Source organism: Hyalella azteca, unplaced genomic scaffold (genome assembly GCF_000764305.2).
Source record: "Hyalella azteca isolate HAZT.00-mixed unplaced genomic scaffold, Hazt_2.0.2 contig1645, whole genome shotgun sequence".
Taxonomy (NCBI): domain Eukaryota; kingdom Metazoa; phylum Arthropoda; class Malacostraca; order Amphipoda; family Hyalellidae; genus Hyalella; species Hyalella azteca.
In genome coordinates this window covers 59,412-72,296 of record NW_025931949.1, presented here as the reverse complement: position 1 = coordinate 72,296, position 12,885 = coordinate 59,412, and the positions used below count along the sequence as shown (strand labels likewise).

The 12,885-nt window shown below is 36.4% G+C and overlaps 1 protein-coding gene across 1 annotated transcript; it reads right to left on the bottom strand.

Moving 5' to 3' along the window:
• Positions 1 to 4,967: 4,967 nt before the first annotated feature.
• LOC108669457 lies at positions 4,968 to 11,890 on the bottom strand. The gene is made up of 4 exons (XM_018156787.2): positions 11,736 to 11,890; positions 8,040 to 8,201; positions 7,663 to 7,848; positions 4,968 to 6,721 (listed from the first exon to the last, which is right to left on the bottom strand). The coding sequence occupies exons 1-4, from the start codon at positions 11,827 to 11,829 to the stop codon at positions 6,453 to 6,455; spliced, it is 711 nt and encodes a 236-aa protein (XP_018012276.1). The 5' UTR covers positions 11,830 to 11,890; the 3' UTR covers positions 4,968 to 6,452.
• Between the last annotated feature and the right edge of the window lie 995 nt (positions 11,891 to 12,885).

The following is a 12,885-nucleotide window of genomic DNA, read 5'->3' as shown; positions in this document are numbered from 1 at the left end:
TTCTCACAAATTTTTGTGTTAGAAGTTCTTTACGCAATAAATTAATGCGCATGATCCGCCAAGTTAATATTTTTTTATTGTCCATTGTATAACGTTTATTTGGGATTATTATATTCTCTAATGGAGACTATTATAATCTAATGGCGACTCGAGTCACTTGCATTTCAACCGGTTGCCTATGAATATAACTTCATATTACTATAACTGATAATCCTTCATTGTTAATTGGTGGGTGCTGCGTGAGCTGATACGTAACCATCTGATGCGTCTAAATTAAAACGTATATCAATTATTTCCTTTTGGTGGTTATTTTTTCTTAGAATTATGGCGAATTTTATATTTTTTTCTTCAATAAAATAATATAACTATATTTCATTATTATTCGAAGTTATCGGGCGTTTATTCCATATTAAAGAAAACGAAAACCACCGCTCCGTTTTTTAAGACATACCAAAGAAAATCGCCACAGCACCACGTACTGTAGGTCCGTGACTAGTGTTTGAAGCTGGTCTCGGGCTGGAAAGTTTATGGCACAATATTTCTCTTCACAGAACGTTAGTTGCTTTCAGGCCAATGAAAACTGCTACCGAGAACGAGCGAAATATGCACTCGCTCCATCCAGGCATCACGCACCGCGCTCCGTTGCACACGAATCTAGAAGCTTGTCTGTCGGATAAATATCGGGATCGCTGGATGATAGATTTCCAAAGATCACACAAATCATTGCAATGAACGTAAATCATGAAGCCAAACCTTTACAAGTATTTTTGTTAAACTTGCCAAGTTTAGAATTGAAATGAAAGTTCATTAATAGTCCTCGTCGAACTAAACTTCCGGTTGCATAGTGAAGATGATTATTTTAATTACATCACGTGTATCACTGTTGTGATAATACCGGATGATAGAATATTTGTCGCAGTTTGAAGCGTATCTGCAACGGTGACATTCGGAGCCATAAACAGGATATTCCACTTATCGTTTTTGTACAAAACTATCAAAACCACCAGTGACAAAAAGCACAGGAACACTTCAAAAACTCTCCTCTCAAAACGCTCTTAAAATATTAATGCCCTGGTTACTTCACTCCCGTTGAAAGAATAACCATTAAGGAATTAAATAGCCTTTGCAGGGAAATTGTTCACAAGTGTAATTTGTAGCCGTTCCACCGTTCCACAGTTCCACCGCAGTATATTTCGAAATTCTCAGCCGAGTTAGTTATAGAACCATAAAAATGCCAATAAACCAATCAACATTACTCAAAACACGATAGGGAGCATGAATTTTGAATTCCGTTAATATCATTCAAAAAGTATACATCCTGTCTCGTTCATTCATCGCTCTAATCCTTGCATGCAAAAGAAACATACATTCTTAACGTAGCTTAGAATAATATTATTTATTAGATGTAGTATCTTTTTTTGGAGACATCATCGGATTCAAATTTTCCATGACAAATTAGGAAATAATTAGTTAAACTTAGCAGTTTTAATTTTGGTATCCTGAGAGACCAGTAGAAAATATGTTCCAAAATATTTGCTGCATGTTTGAAGTTTTTATAGCAATACTCGCCTGAATACGCGTTACTAAAATTGTTTGCTTACATTGTAACGAAATTTTTTCCTGAATTGTGGATGCTGACGAAAAGCGTTAACGAAGAGACATAAAGTGGTCTCATCAAGCGAAAATTATTTCGCAATCCTGTCGTTTGTAGAAATTGAGTGCAAAAATTTCTGGCACTCATCAGCATACACTATGATTTGATTACATAATTTATGAGAGTAAGGCGTTCTTGATGAATAGATAATTTTTTTAGCTCAAGTAAAAAGTGAATGGCGGCTTACATTGAGGGTCGTGAACATTCATTTCACGATACTTTCGAAATCAAATTTCATGACATCAATATTTGGATGCAGTTTTCTGAAACTTCACCTTCGTGTAAAAAAGGTTGCACCCCCATTTTGAAAATTGCTTTTACGATCTTCCATTGTTTTGTGAAGATCAGGGAATGCATGGAACCATGACGCGCGTCATGCAGTTATTCGTAAGAATGAGCCTCTGCATCGCACTTCTCTCGGCAATAAGAGCCCCAGAGCACTTCCTCTGATTTATAGCCCGATAATATGCTTCAGAGAGACGTGTCTCGGGTCAATAAAACCTCAGAGCAGGGAAATCATGGCTTTGGTGGAGTGTCCTTCTGATTTGCGTCGTATTTGACCATTAAAATAATAATATTTCTATGCTTGAAGGGATTTCTAACAATCTGTTGGTTTTCATAATTTTGATTGCAATAAATTCCAGTAAATTTATTTAAATTTTTTCGAGCTTGTAAAACAGCAAGGATTTAGAACAGTATGTTTCAAACTTTCAATCACTCTAGATTAACTGAAATTAAAAAGTAGAGAATAAATGTCATTATATTCACTCCAATTTTCAGTTTGTTAAAAAAGGTACATATTACTGTGCATGTTAAAAACTAGTAACTGCATGGAAGGAATTCTAATGGAAAAAATAACATCCTGGGTTATGCTAACTTCATATTCTTCGTACAGACTCAGTCGAAATAAAAAATTTATTAAGAGAATAGATTTTATGACGACTAACTACGCAAATGCCTGAAAGAGACTGATTGAATATGGGCTTATTGATCAAATCGGATGGGTTGAAGGCAGCTGTAAAACATTGAGCTTCCCTCGGTCCAGCCGGCTTCAACGGCGCTTTTCACATATATTCTTAATATTTTAAATATTTGTGTGTAAAAATTGGTGAGGAATTTATTGTCTCGTGTAAAAATTTAACAGTGTGTCATTTGGTTATAAGTTTGAAAACAATTTGAGATTAATTTCTCAATAAACCGGTTTCCTCTTGAAAAAAATGGCGCCTAGCTTTTCGGAGTAAAATTTAGCAGATAATCACTATTATTTCCTTCATTGAACGTTGTCATCATCAAAATTTCATCCCGTGGTTATGCTCAGTTTGTGAATTCTCATTGACCGTGTATATTTTTTAGGCGGGAAAAACAGCAGTTCCACTGTCTAGTCATTATTCAAATAAAAATTTTTCAATCAATTTACAGGTCAAAAGGAATATTCTAGCAACCTTTGAAACATTTAGATTGAATCTAGTCCAGGTGAGGTGAGTTTATGCAAAGAGCGTCGCTGTATTTGTCCAAACTTTCTCTGCAAAAAAGTTGCAAAGTGTAAACGCAGTCAGAATTTATAATAATTTTGAAGCAAACGCTTTGAAAGTATTTTTCAAAGTTTCGATCAACTTTGGGCCGAATAAAAGAATGATTTTCAACGTACAATAGTTTTCTTATTTATGCTGTATGTCGAACGTATAGTTTACTTCAAACTTGAATCACCTTGCGCTGATATTAAAAAATTAGTCGAAGAAAATTATTATTCATAAGAAATAGTAATGATTAAAATATCACATAATATATTTAAACGATTCAATTGATTTTACTGCATTTCTTAAATCAAATATTTTTATGAAATAAATAAATCTCAGTCAGATATTTTTAAATAAGCCACCACGACTCGGCATTGCTGTCGCTTACCAGTGAATCCGCTCCATCCTGTAGATTTTTGGTCAGCTGTCAGGATAATGGCGTCATTCGAAGAGGAATGTGAGCATTTATCTCTCAGAGCGCAGAACGCCAAAGCCAAGATAATAGTGGTGATAATCATGTCATCCCGGCACTTGTGCGGTGGTTTTTGCCAGGACAGGCTCCCGACAATCTTTATCTTATGGTGTCGAATCCTTACGCTTCATCAAAATTTTTCTTTAGAAGAGGGAAAACTTCACTGGGTACGCATTTAATTTTTCTCTCCATTTCATCGAATAAATAATTGTAGAGGGTATAAATTGAAATGACAATTTTATCCACATCTCAGGTAGATACAATTAATTTTCTATCGACTCCATCTTAAAGTTTTTATCGATTTCTTCTTCTATGAAGAAGCTTTGCCCCTATTTATTGGATCAAGTTACTCACTTAATCACTTTCCAGATATCCTTTCCACCACCTTCAACATCGATGAAGACGTGCAAGTTCGTTGTTTACGACTGCTAGATATATGCTTGAAAGCCTAACTTGTTTCGACAAGCAGAAAGTTGTGCCAAGCAAGCGATCCAGAGTACCGTACCATGAAGCGTCAAGCAGCTGTACTCTGAACAACTTAGACGAGGTGTTGATGCTTATATTGCTCAAGAAAATGAAGAGATTCAACTTGCCGTTATAATTGGCGAGTCCACTAGTCAAATGGCTTAATTATCAATGATTGTAATAAATAAAAAAAATCAAGTCATAAAAAAACCTGCCATGTTTTCGCTTTTTATTCGTTTATCAATATTTTTTTTATTGTGAAACTAGGCTAACTAGGCAGTAGCAGTAAAACTAGGGTTTTGCGTGAATTAAAAATTTAATTGGGTGTGTAAAAATATTTACAGTTTGTAAATATTTTACAATACACAGCAATACCAACCAAGCTAAAGAGGTCATTTAAAAATCATAACGAAAAAGATTGACTCTATTTACATTATTTAGGCTAATTTAGTGCTAATATTGCTTGTATTACAACTCATATTATCATTAACATTATTCACGAAACTTAAGCCAAGCAGCTGACCAAAACATCTACACACTACATTGTTCATTATAGGTCTCGACTTGTTGCAAATAGGCGAATAAAACAATGAAGCAATGCGCTGTTTATAAAGGCTTAACTTGTTGCCAGTAGTTGAATAAAACAACGACAGACTGTATTGTTAATTATAAGTCTCGACCTGATGCTAGTAGTTAAATAAAACAATGACGCACTGCACTGTTTATAATAAGTCTCGACCTGATGCCAGTAGTTGAATAAAGCAACGACACACTGCACTGTTTATTATAAGTCTTGACCTGGTGCTAGTAGTTACATAAAACAATTACAATAAAACCTACATGGCATAACCCTAAACTTTTTTTTCTCACTGAAATGCCGCTCCAGCGAGCTGAAAGCAGCAGCACATGTGGGAGTTATTTTGTGCTTAGCAAATCTCTATTCAATTTATTTCGATTGATTTATTTAACAACATTTATTGGTGCAGATTGAAGTGAGGAGTAAGGTAGGAATGAGGTAGGATTGAAGTGAATGATGCATCCAAGCTCCTACCTCATTTATTAAAATTATTTCTAAACATATTTTATAAACATAATGCTGACGTTGTTGACGACATTGTTTAACTATTTTTTCCAAATGTACTTCATTCAAGACATTTCTTCACTAAAATCAATTTAATGTCAGTAAAAGCTCTAATAAATTATCCATGTTGCATGATACGTTTGCAAACATTTGAAAAATCTAAAATGTAAAACAACCTCTTCTTGCAAGTCTTTCCATTCGTCATAACCAGCACCACAGCCCAGTTCATGTCGGGGGTATAAATGAAATTTTCTCATGGCGGCCTCTCACGCAGCTCGTAAAGAAAGGCTTGAGTGGAAGGAGTGCTAACAACCACACTTTGTGCTTAATTTCAAGTGACAAGATAAGTTACCCTTAATGATGCCGCGCATTAATATACCTCGCCGTACAGCCTTCGCAGCCTCACTTTCTGGAGGATTCCGACTGCTTTTTTTGCTAGCAGTCACACTGAGCGTCAGAATTTGAATGCGCTTACCAATAACTCTTCTCAAACTTCATGCCTTTCTCACCTTCGCAACGGCTTGTAAATCTTGCAGGAATGATATGTTTGCAACGCAGCTATGTTGATTGAATCCACTTGCATGTAATTAAATCATTAAACATGAATTGTGCATGTAATTTTCAAATATCTAGTCTAGTTCTATGAAAAACATCAATGAGAATATGAGTTACTTTTACATAAATTATAATAAGAGATACAATGAGTTAAAATGGTGCTGTAATAACATTATATTTATGCACTGATAATGAATAATATTTTTCGTTACGTTTATGTATATAGGTGCCAAAAACCGTCAAACTTGTGCTAAACACAGTATATGTTAGTCCGACAACTTTTTGAATAAATCTAATGACTGCATTAACGTAATGAACCAAAGCTTCAGCTATAACGTTCATAAATTCATCTTGCTGGATGCCATTTTGCAGAGTTACACTAAATATCATTTATATTATCTGAAAGGTAATCAATTTCCTATAATACAGTATAGGCTGTTTTCTTTTCTCCTAGAGACTCTCTCTGCCACAATAATTTTTACCTCGCTATAATCTACACATGTTTCACAAAGTAAGTTATCCATCAATCACCGGACAGCGAATTTTCAAACTTGGGAGCAAAGATGCGCTGATCGAGAAGTCAACATGCGAAAAAAAATTAAGTTCGCGTCAACATTTGAAACTTCATACGTCGATCACTTGATATCTAGAGTTTCTCTTCAAATTCCTAGCGTATAAGTTCACCAGGAACGCGTGAAACTGTTATGTTCAGTACCAATCATGAACAATGTTTTGAGTCTCTCGTGTCGCGCAGACAATTCGTCCCTCTAATGTGCAATTCAGGTCGACCAGTTCTCCGTAGGTGTTCAAGGTTGGGTTGAAAAGCATGGCGGCGCACTGAACTCCGATTTCGTTTGGATCGCCTTGGTACCACAGAGACGCACCCTGAGTTGAAGTCAACGTGTGACCGTCATCCCAGCGCCACGTCCCGTTCGTGTTGGAAATTCCAACGTAGAATCGATCTTTTTTGTTCAGCTCTGCAAAAAAATATTATTTCTTCAACAAAAGACACTTTTCATCAATGAGTTTGATGTGTTATTACTGAGTAACCTAACACCGGACAACCGGAATAGTAACAAAACACCGGACCCGTTTGCAGCACAATAATTAAACTTGACCTCGTGCCGAAGGTAAATGAAATCTCATCTTTGGACAGGCTCGGTTGTTTTTATAAATAAAATACTTAAAAAAACTTTAATAAAAACACGTTTTTCGTGTGGACTAAAAAGTAGAAAATAAATTATGGCTCGCCCCAAAAAACGTGTGTCGGGCAGATTTATGATTAAAGCGAAAAGCACACAACACATGAATTTTGGAAATTTGATGGTGAACGTACAGTCCGACCCACGTTTTTTGGGGCGAGCCATAATTTATTTTCTACTTTTTAGTCCACAAGAAAAACGTGGTTTTTTAAAAAGTTTTTTAAGTATTTTATTTTCCCTTTTTTAGACCGTTGCTACACCTGAAAAACGTTGTTGCGAGCCAATTTACTTGACTTGACGTACGTATCGATGATACGCAGCGTCAGCGCCTGCTCGTCTATAACGTCAGCGCCCGCACATCATACTATATATACTATATATATATACTTTACTCAATTAAGCTAATTTAGGTCTCTAATTGCTAGTTTTTTATGATTGTATCTGAAATTGTTAGACGAAAATAGCCTGCATGCCGAATTTCAGATCTCTAGAGCAATCAGAAGTGGGCTAATTTTCGTTGTCAATGTTAACAACAAACAAATCCACAAACAAACAAACGCGAAGCTAAGTTAAGAAAAACGTGTTAAATAACTCTTCGTTAGTTGTCAGACAAGCGATATCGTGTCAAAGCATCAACAAAGTTAAAAGATATTATAAAATTATAGTGACTATTCTAGTTGATGCTCTAAGTACTCCTTATTAAAAAAATTCCTTACTGGAGAAAATGGTGTTGTTGATGAATCTGGCGAAATGATAGAAAGCAGCGTCGGTGGGAGGCGAAACCAGCACGGAACCTAGAACGCGGCACGTCTCCACGCCGGCTGTGAAGTTCTGGGGCGCGTCCACTGCGATAACGCAGCCGGTGCCCGCCACAGACACGTACGATGGAGCGCACACAAATGCTGCACGTATAGTCACAGTCAGCGATTTAAAGGTTTTATGGATTTGTTGTCATTTGTTTTTAGGATTAGTATATTACAAAAAAACACTGTCTAGGAAGTGATTTAGCATCGTTATCCATATTTATGATTGACCTTCCTTAAATATTGATACAAACTTGTCTATTTTTGCCAAAAACTTAAGAGAAAAATACCTTTGAGGAAGGTCCAAACCGTTCCCATCCATACGATGGCTAGGTCCGTGTCGAAGAGGTAAGTGTAGGAGATGGAGCACACAAACCGGTTCGTACTCGCGTTCAGCTGCATTGAGAATCCGGTGCAATGTTTATCGACGTAGCAAGAGTTTCGGCAATCACCTGGCGAGAATAAATTAGCAAAGATCAATTTCATTCAGTTATATGGAGGGTCTGTTTAGAAAAAATAAATTTCTTCATCGCTTTAAATAATGTGCTAAATTTTTAGCTTTGAACAAAATACTTTTAATTCATTAAACGGAATATTTATGCATGCTCAGCTTAGGGCTGAAAGCCATTGTGCAAAATATACAATTTCTGGCAGTCGGTATTAAGATGCCATAAAAAAGCAATAGGTTTGTAGATTATTATTCATGCTATACTGAACAACGATGAGTCATGTGTCACATGTTGGTATCCTCGTAACAAGTAATATAGACGATTTGAGAGCCAGTTATCCAGAGTCGAGTCAAACAAATGATATTTTTACCCAGACTCGCCACTTAAATGATCACGAAGATTTGACTCTAATTTCTTTAATTAAAATCTTAATTTTACCAAAAGAATTTGAGGGTGACGCATCGATGAATAAGGTGGCGATGGTAGATTATATAGGTGGCGTAACGGTGGGTGACCAGATCTGCCAAAAAATCGACAAACAAACACCAATAAATCGAGAGTGTGTCGAGTACAGGTGGCTGTCATCGGTGAATCATCGATGATTTATGTGGTCTGAATCATCGATGGCGCTTTTCAGGCAAGTCAATTGTAAGACACCAAGAACCGTTTGCCTAAACTGCACAGTGCACGAATGAATTTGCCACTGTAATTTATCCAACGTAGAAAGGTGTTAATAGCTTGCGGGTCATTCGAAATCATGACTTCATTCTGTATGCTTGGCTTTCAAGATTTCGATTTCAGTAAATTTAGCGAAAGTATAGCGTGAATTCGGTAGGTACGAGTAGAACTGACAGACATGCAGAAGCAAGATTTTCACAAATTTTTTAAGCCAAAGTGAAGCCACTGTGTTGGGGATTGAACTGATAACGAATTTGTGATTTTGCGTTAGAAAGAGTTAGACGTGACCTTGTCCAAACTAAGAAAGCGGATTCAGTATCGTGTGTGCCATGGATGTGTAAGGTACGTCTTGTGTTGATAGGATTTGATGAATAAAGTGAATGTTAGGTATAGAGTTAGCTGTGGTTTCCATCTGTGTATACTTTTTTGTAAATATTTCAGTAGCATTTATTAATGATTTTATTCGTGCTGATTATTAATCGGATATTCATGTTTAGATTAATACCTTGTTAGATATTTATTTGTTCCATTTGTGTGTTTCAGGAGTCTCAGCAATAGTCTTAGAAATAGCTCAAAATCTCGGAACCTCAAGAATAGCTCAAGAATTCAGCAATAGTCTTGAAAGTGTCTCGTTCTGGTTTCGGTGTTCACGTGTTTACCAAGGCTTGGTTTTAATCTGTAATAAAGATAAATCAGAACTCGTTTATCACTTTGGCCAATGGGAAGGACCTATACGATCACCTGGCTGAACAATGCAGGGATGAAGATTGGTTTGTTTTATTTTTGTTGGAATGCGTCCCTAGCAACTGGGCATGTTTCAGACTGCTCCTGATATAAATTGTCCGAGGAACAATGGAAAATCTTGTTTCAAAATATAAAGTTTTTCTAAGATTATGGCGAATACAATTTTTTATGTTAGCTTGATATATAGCGTAAATTTAATGCGAATTTTGATTATGCGCCAATTTGCTATGTGTAAATATTGCGATCAAAATTGAGACTAAATTATTGTACAAGTATAACTTTTATGGATCGATTAAGTGTGTTTCATTATATTTATATTATTCTCAAGTTGCCGCCTCTATGTAAACTCTAAAGTCTAAAAAGCCTCTTTGACGTAGTCGACAGCGGCTCGGCATCTCTAAAGCGCAGCGAGCGAGTCGAGTAAGTGCGCGTTGATATGATACTTGTTGGGTTGGCGCGCGTCGGCATTGAGTTTCTTTCCTACTAATCCTTAAAGTGTCTTCCCTGAAATATGTGCTTCCCGGGTAATTTGCTTGCCAAAAAAGTGGGATACGAGTAAAAATTTACGAAGAGGGATACGAGTACCAATTCAGATTTCTTTCGCTAACTTCGATGGTGATGTACGTATAATTATTTAAGATAAATTTGCTTATGCCGCCAGATAATTATTTTGAATTTAAATTAACGTTGCTAATAAAGTGGTGTCGGTATCTCTCCTGATCAAAAGATTAAAGTTTAGGCTAGAGAAAAATTGTGACACAAAGTGATGAAGTTATTTCACGCTCAACATTACAAAATCATCGAGTGATATCAATTCACTGATTTACGCAAGAATATTTTTTGAGAAAATAGTTCGAATCGGACCGCTGTCAAAATTGGTGTTCTGTTCACATTATGAAACTTCGATACTTATTGATCAAAATTGTTTGTGTAACCATCTAATCATCACGGTGGGAGCGGTGACTTCTGCCATTTGATGAAATTTATAGTAGCAATAGTTCAATTAAATCTTTTAAAATGACTAGAGGACCAACTCCTCTCCGATGGCTCAACGGTTGAGGCATGGCTTTGCAAAATGAGGCCGGCGTTCGAATCCTGCCGTTAGGGATTTGAGGATTTTGATACAAATGTTTTTATGGTACTCTTATTATTTGTTCCTGCTACATTGTTACTTGTGCTGCCATGGTGGATGTTCACACGTTGTCCTCTGAGCGGTTATTGTAAGAAGTAATATCAAAAAATGCATCGGATGTGAAACTAAATGAAAAATTACTGGCGACTTCATTTTTAAAAGTGGCCATTGGTGGCTCGTCGATGCGCCAACTATGCCAATTGGTAGTTATTGGCGGAAAAAGAGCTTTTCGGGTAGGGTGGCCATCGGCAGGTTATAGGTGGAACATAGGTCTTATCGGTGCACCACCTGTAATTTCCATCTATTGCCATCAATAATCATCGATGTTCCACAAATAATTTTTATTTGGGAGCTGGAGAAACAAACGGATTCTGGAGAGTTAAGCTAATAGAACATCAATTTATGATATGTAGTTAGGTGCAACATATACTTCGTCGATCATTTTTTAAAAGACTCTTCCTTAAAGTTGGTTAGATTTTATGGCACATAGGCAAAACATTGGGAGATGAATGGGGCGTGGTTGAACTGGATGGGTTAGGTAGTTGCCAGAGGCATACGCTTTCTGGAAAAATTTAATCATTGAGAATCCAGTAAGGGTTGTGGAGTAGATCTATACTAGTCATTTGGGTCCAGGCGTTTGATACTTGCCACCCGAATAAATGTTTCAGTTCTACCTACTCGCCAAGTCACCTTGAGAGAACAGACCGAACGGGTATGCCGATTTGAAAACAGTAGCATTGATCCCCCTAAAATACTTATGAATTCATTAAAAGATAAAAGTGAGGCACATGTTGGGAATTGTTACTCCTGATTGTTCAACATCCCTGCGCCTCTGAATTTATTCAAATTTTGATGCATATTACTTGGAAGAATTATTAGGACTTCTCAGTTATTCAATCCAGTATTTGGTCTGCAATCATCCTTCTCACATTGGATGTGAAAATAATTTATCTGTTCATCTGTACTCTTTATTCTAAACTCACAGCGCCTGTTGACTGCAGAGGTGTGGTGGACAGCAGCTGGAGGTATTGCTTTCTGCTTCAAAGCCGTAAAAACCATCGCTCTAGTGCAGCACATTATTAATAAATTCAGGAATAACACTATGGAGATTCGCCCACTCCAGGAGGCAGTTGTCAGCTTCATGTCTAGGACTTAAAAGTTACATTATTAAAACATGAGAAATACTTTAATATAATCGTACATTTATGAAATCCAGTAAACATTATTGTAATCAAAATTGAAAAGGTCTAAATTAAAAATTTAAATTTCCTTGCATAAATATACATCTCAGTACTTAACTCTTTACTGCCCACTATCTCCAATCTTTAAGTAAGAGCCAGCGGGTGTCACTATGTCTTAAGATATTGATTTTACTATATTTTACTATAATCCGACAGGCGGGCTAAGCCACTTGATCTTAAGGACAATGGGACTAAGCCCTTAAAATTTATATAAGTTGATAATGACTGGCTGTCTAATTTTTATCCGTATTCAAGCCGCATTCTATTGAGTTCGTCGGTTATTACTTATTTATTTATTTTTTTGAATGAGAATTTTAACAAATGTAAAGAAAATTATTTAGGGTGCTTAAGGATGTTTCAAAGGGGCTGAAACCTTCTTGAAAGTAGGTATACTGGCGCCACTGATATGAACTCGAACCAGATATGAGAAGCTTAACCTCCTCGAGGTTTTAACTCGTGGTCACCTAAGTGAGGCACAACGGGAAGTGAGATTCGGTTAGTTGCAATTCTTATATATTGCCTCTTCTGATATAATCCACTGTAATTTTTGTAATGTTTTTGGTGGCAGCATGAAGTTTTAATACACAAATTTCGGGCGCACATTCGTCCATTACCAATAAGCTGCAACAATTCTTTTTATTAATACCGGCTGCACAGTATATTCGATCATACTAATGCGTGACGCATACTTCAAAAAATCTCACATTCACCTCCAAATATCACGCGATTTGTGGCAAATATTTAATAAACTAAATTGACCGCAATTGTGTGTTCCTGAAAACTCTTCATGCGCGCAAAATGTTTCAGCAAAAATTTTTATGAATAATGTCATTGTACAGAAACTTTCGTGGCCAAATCATTCATCATATTGGGATTTTTTTAGTGATGACAA

Bases quoted from the DNA above. Each gene is read 5' to 3' on its own strand.
- LOC108669457 (XM_018156787.2), bottom strand. From the start codon at position 11,829: ATGTGCTGCACTAGAGCGATGGTTTTTACGGCTTTGAAGCAGAAAGCA. The intron at 7,849-8,039 runs GTATTTTTCTCT...CTATACGTGCAG, and splicing joins GGTTTGGACCTTCCTCAAAG to CATTTGTGTGCGCTCCATCG. The intron at 6,722-7,662 runs GTAAGGAATTTT...ATTTTTTTGCAG, and splicing joins CAACAACACCATTTTCTCCA to AGCTGAACAAAAAAGATCGA.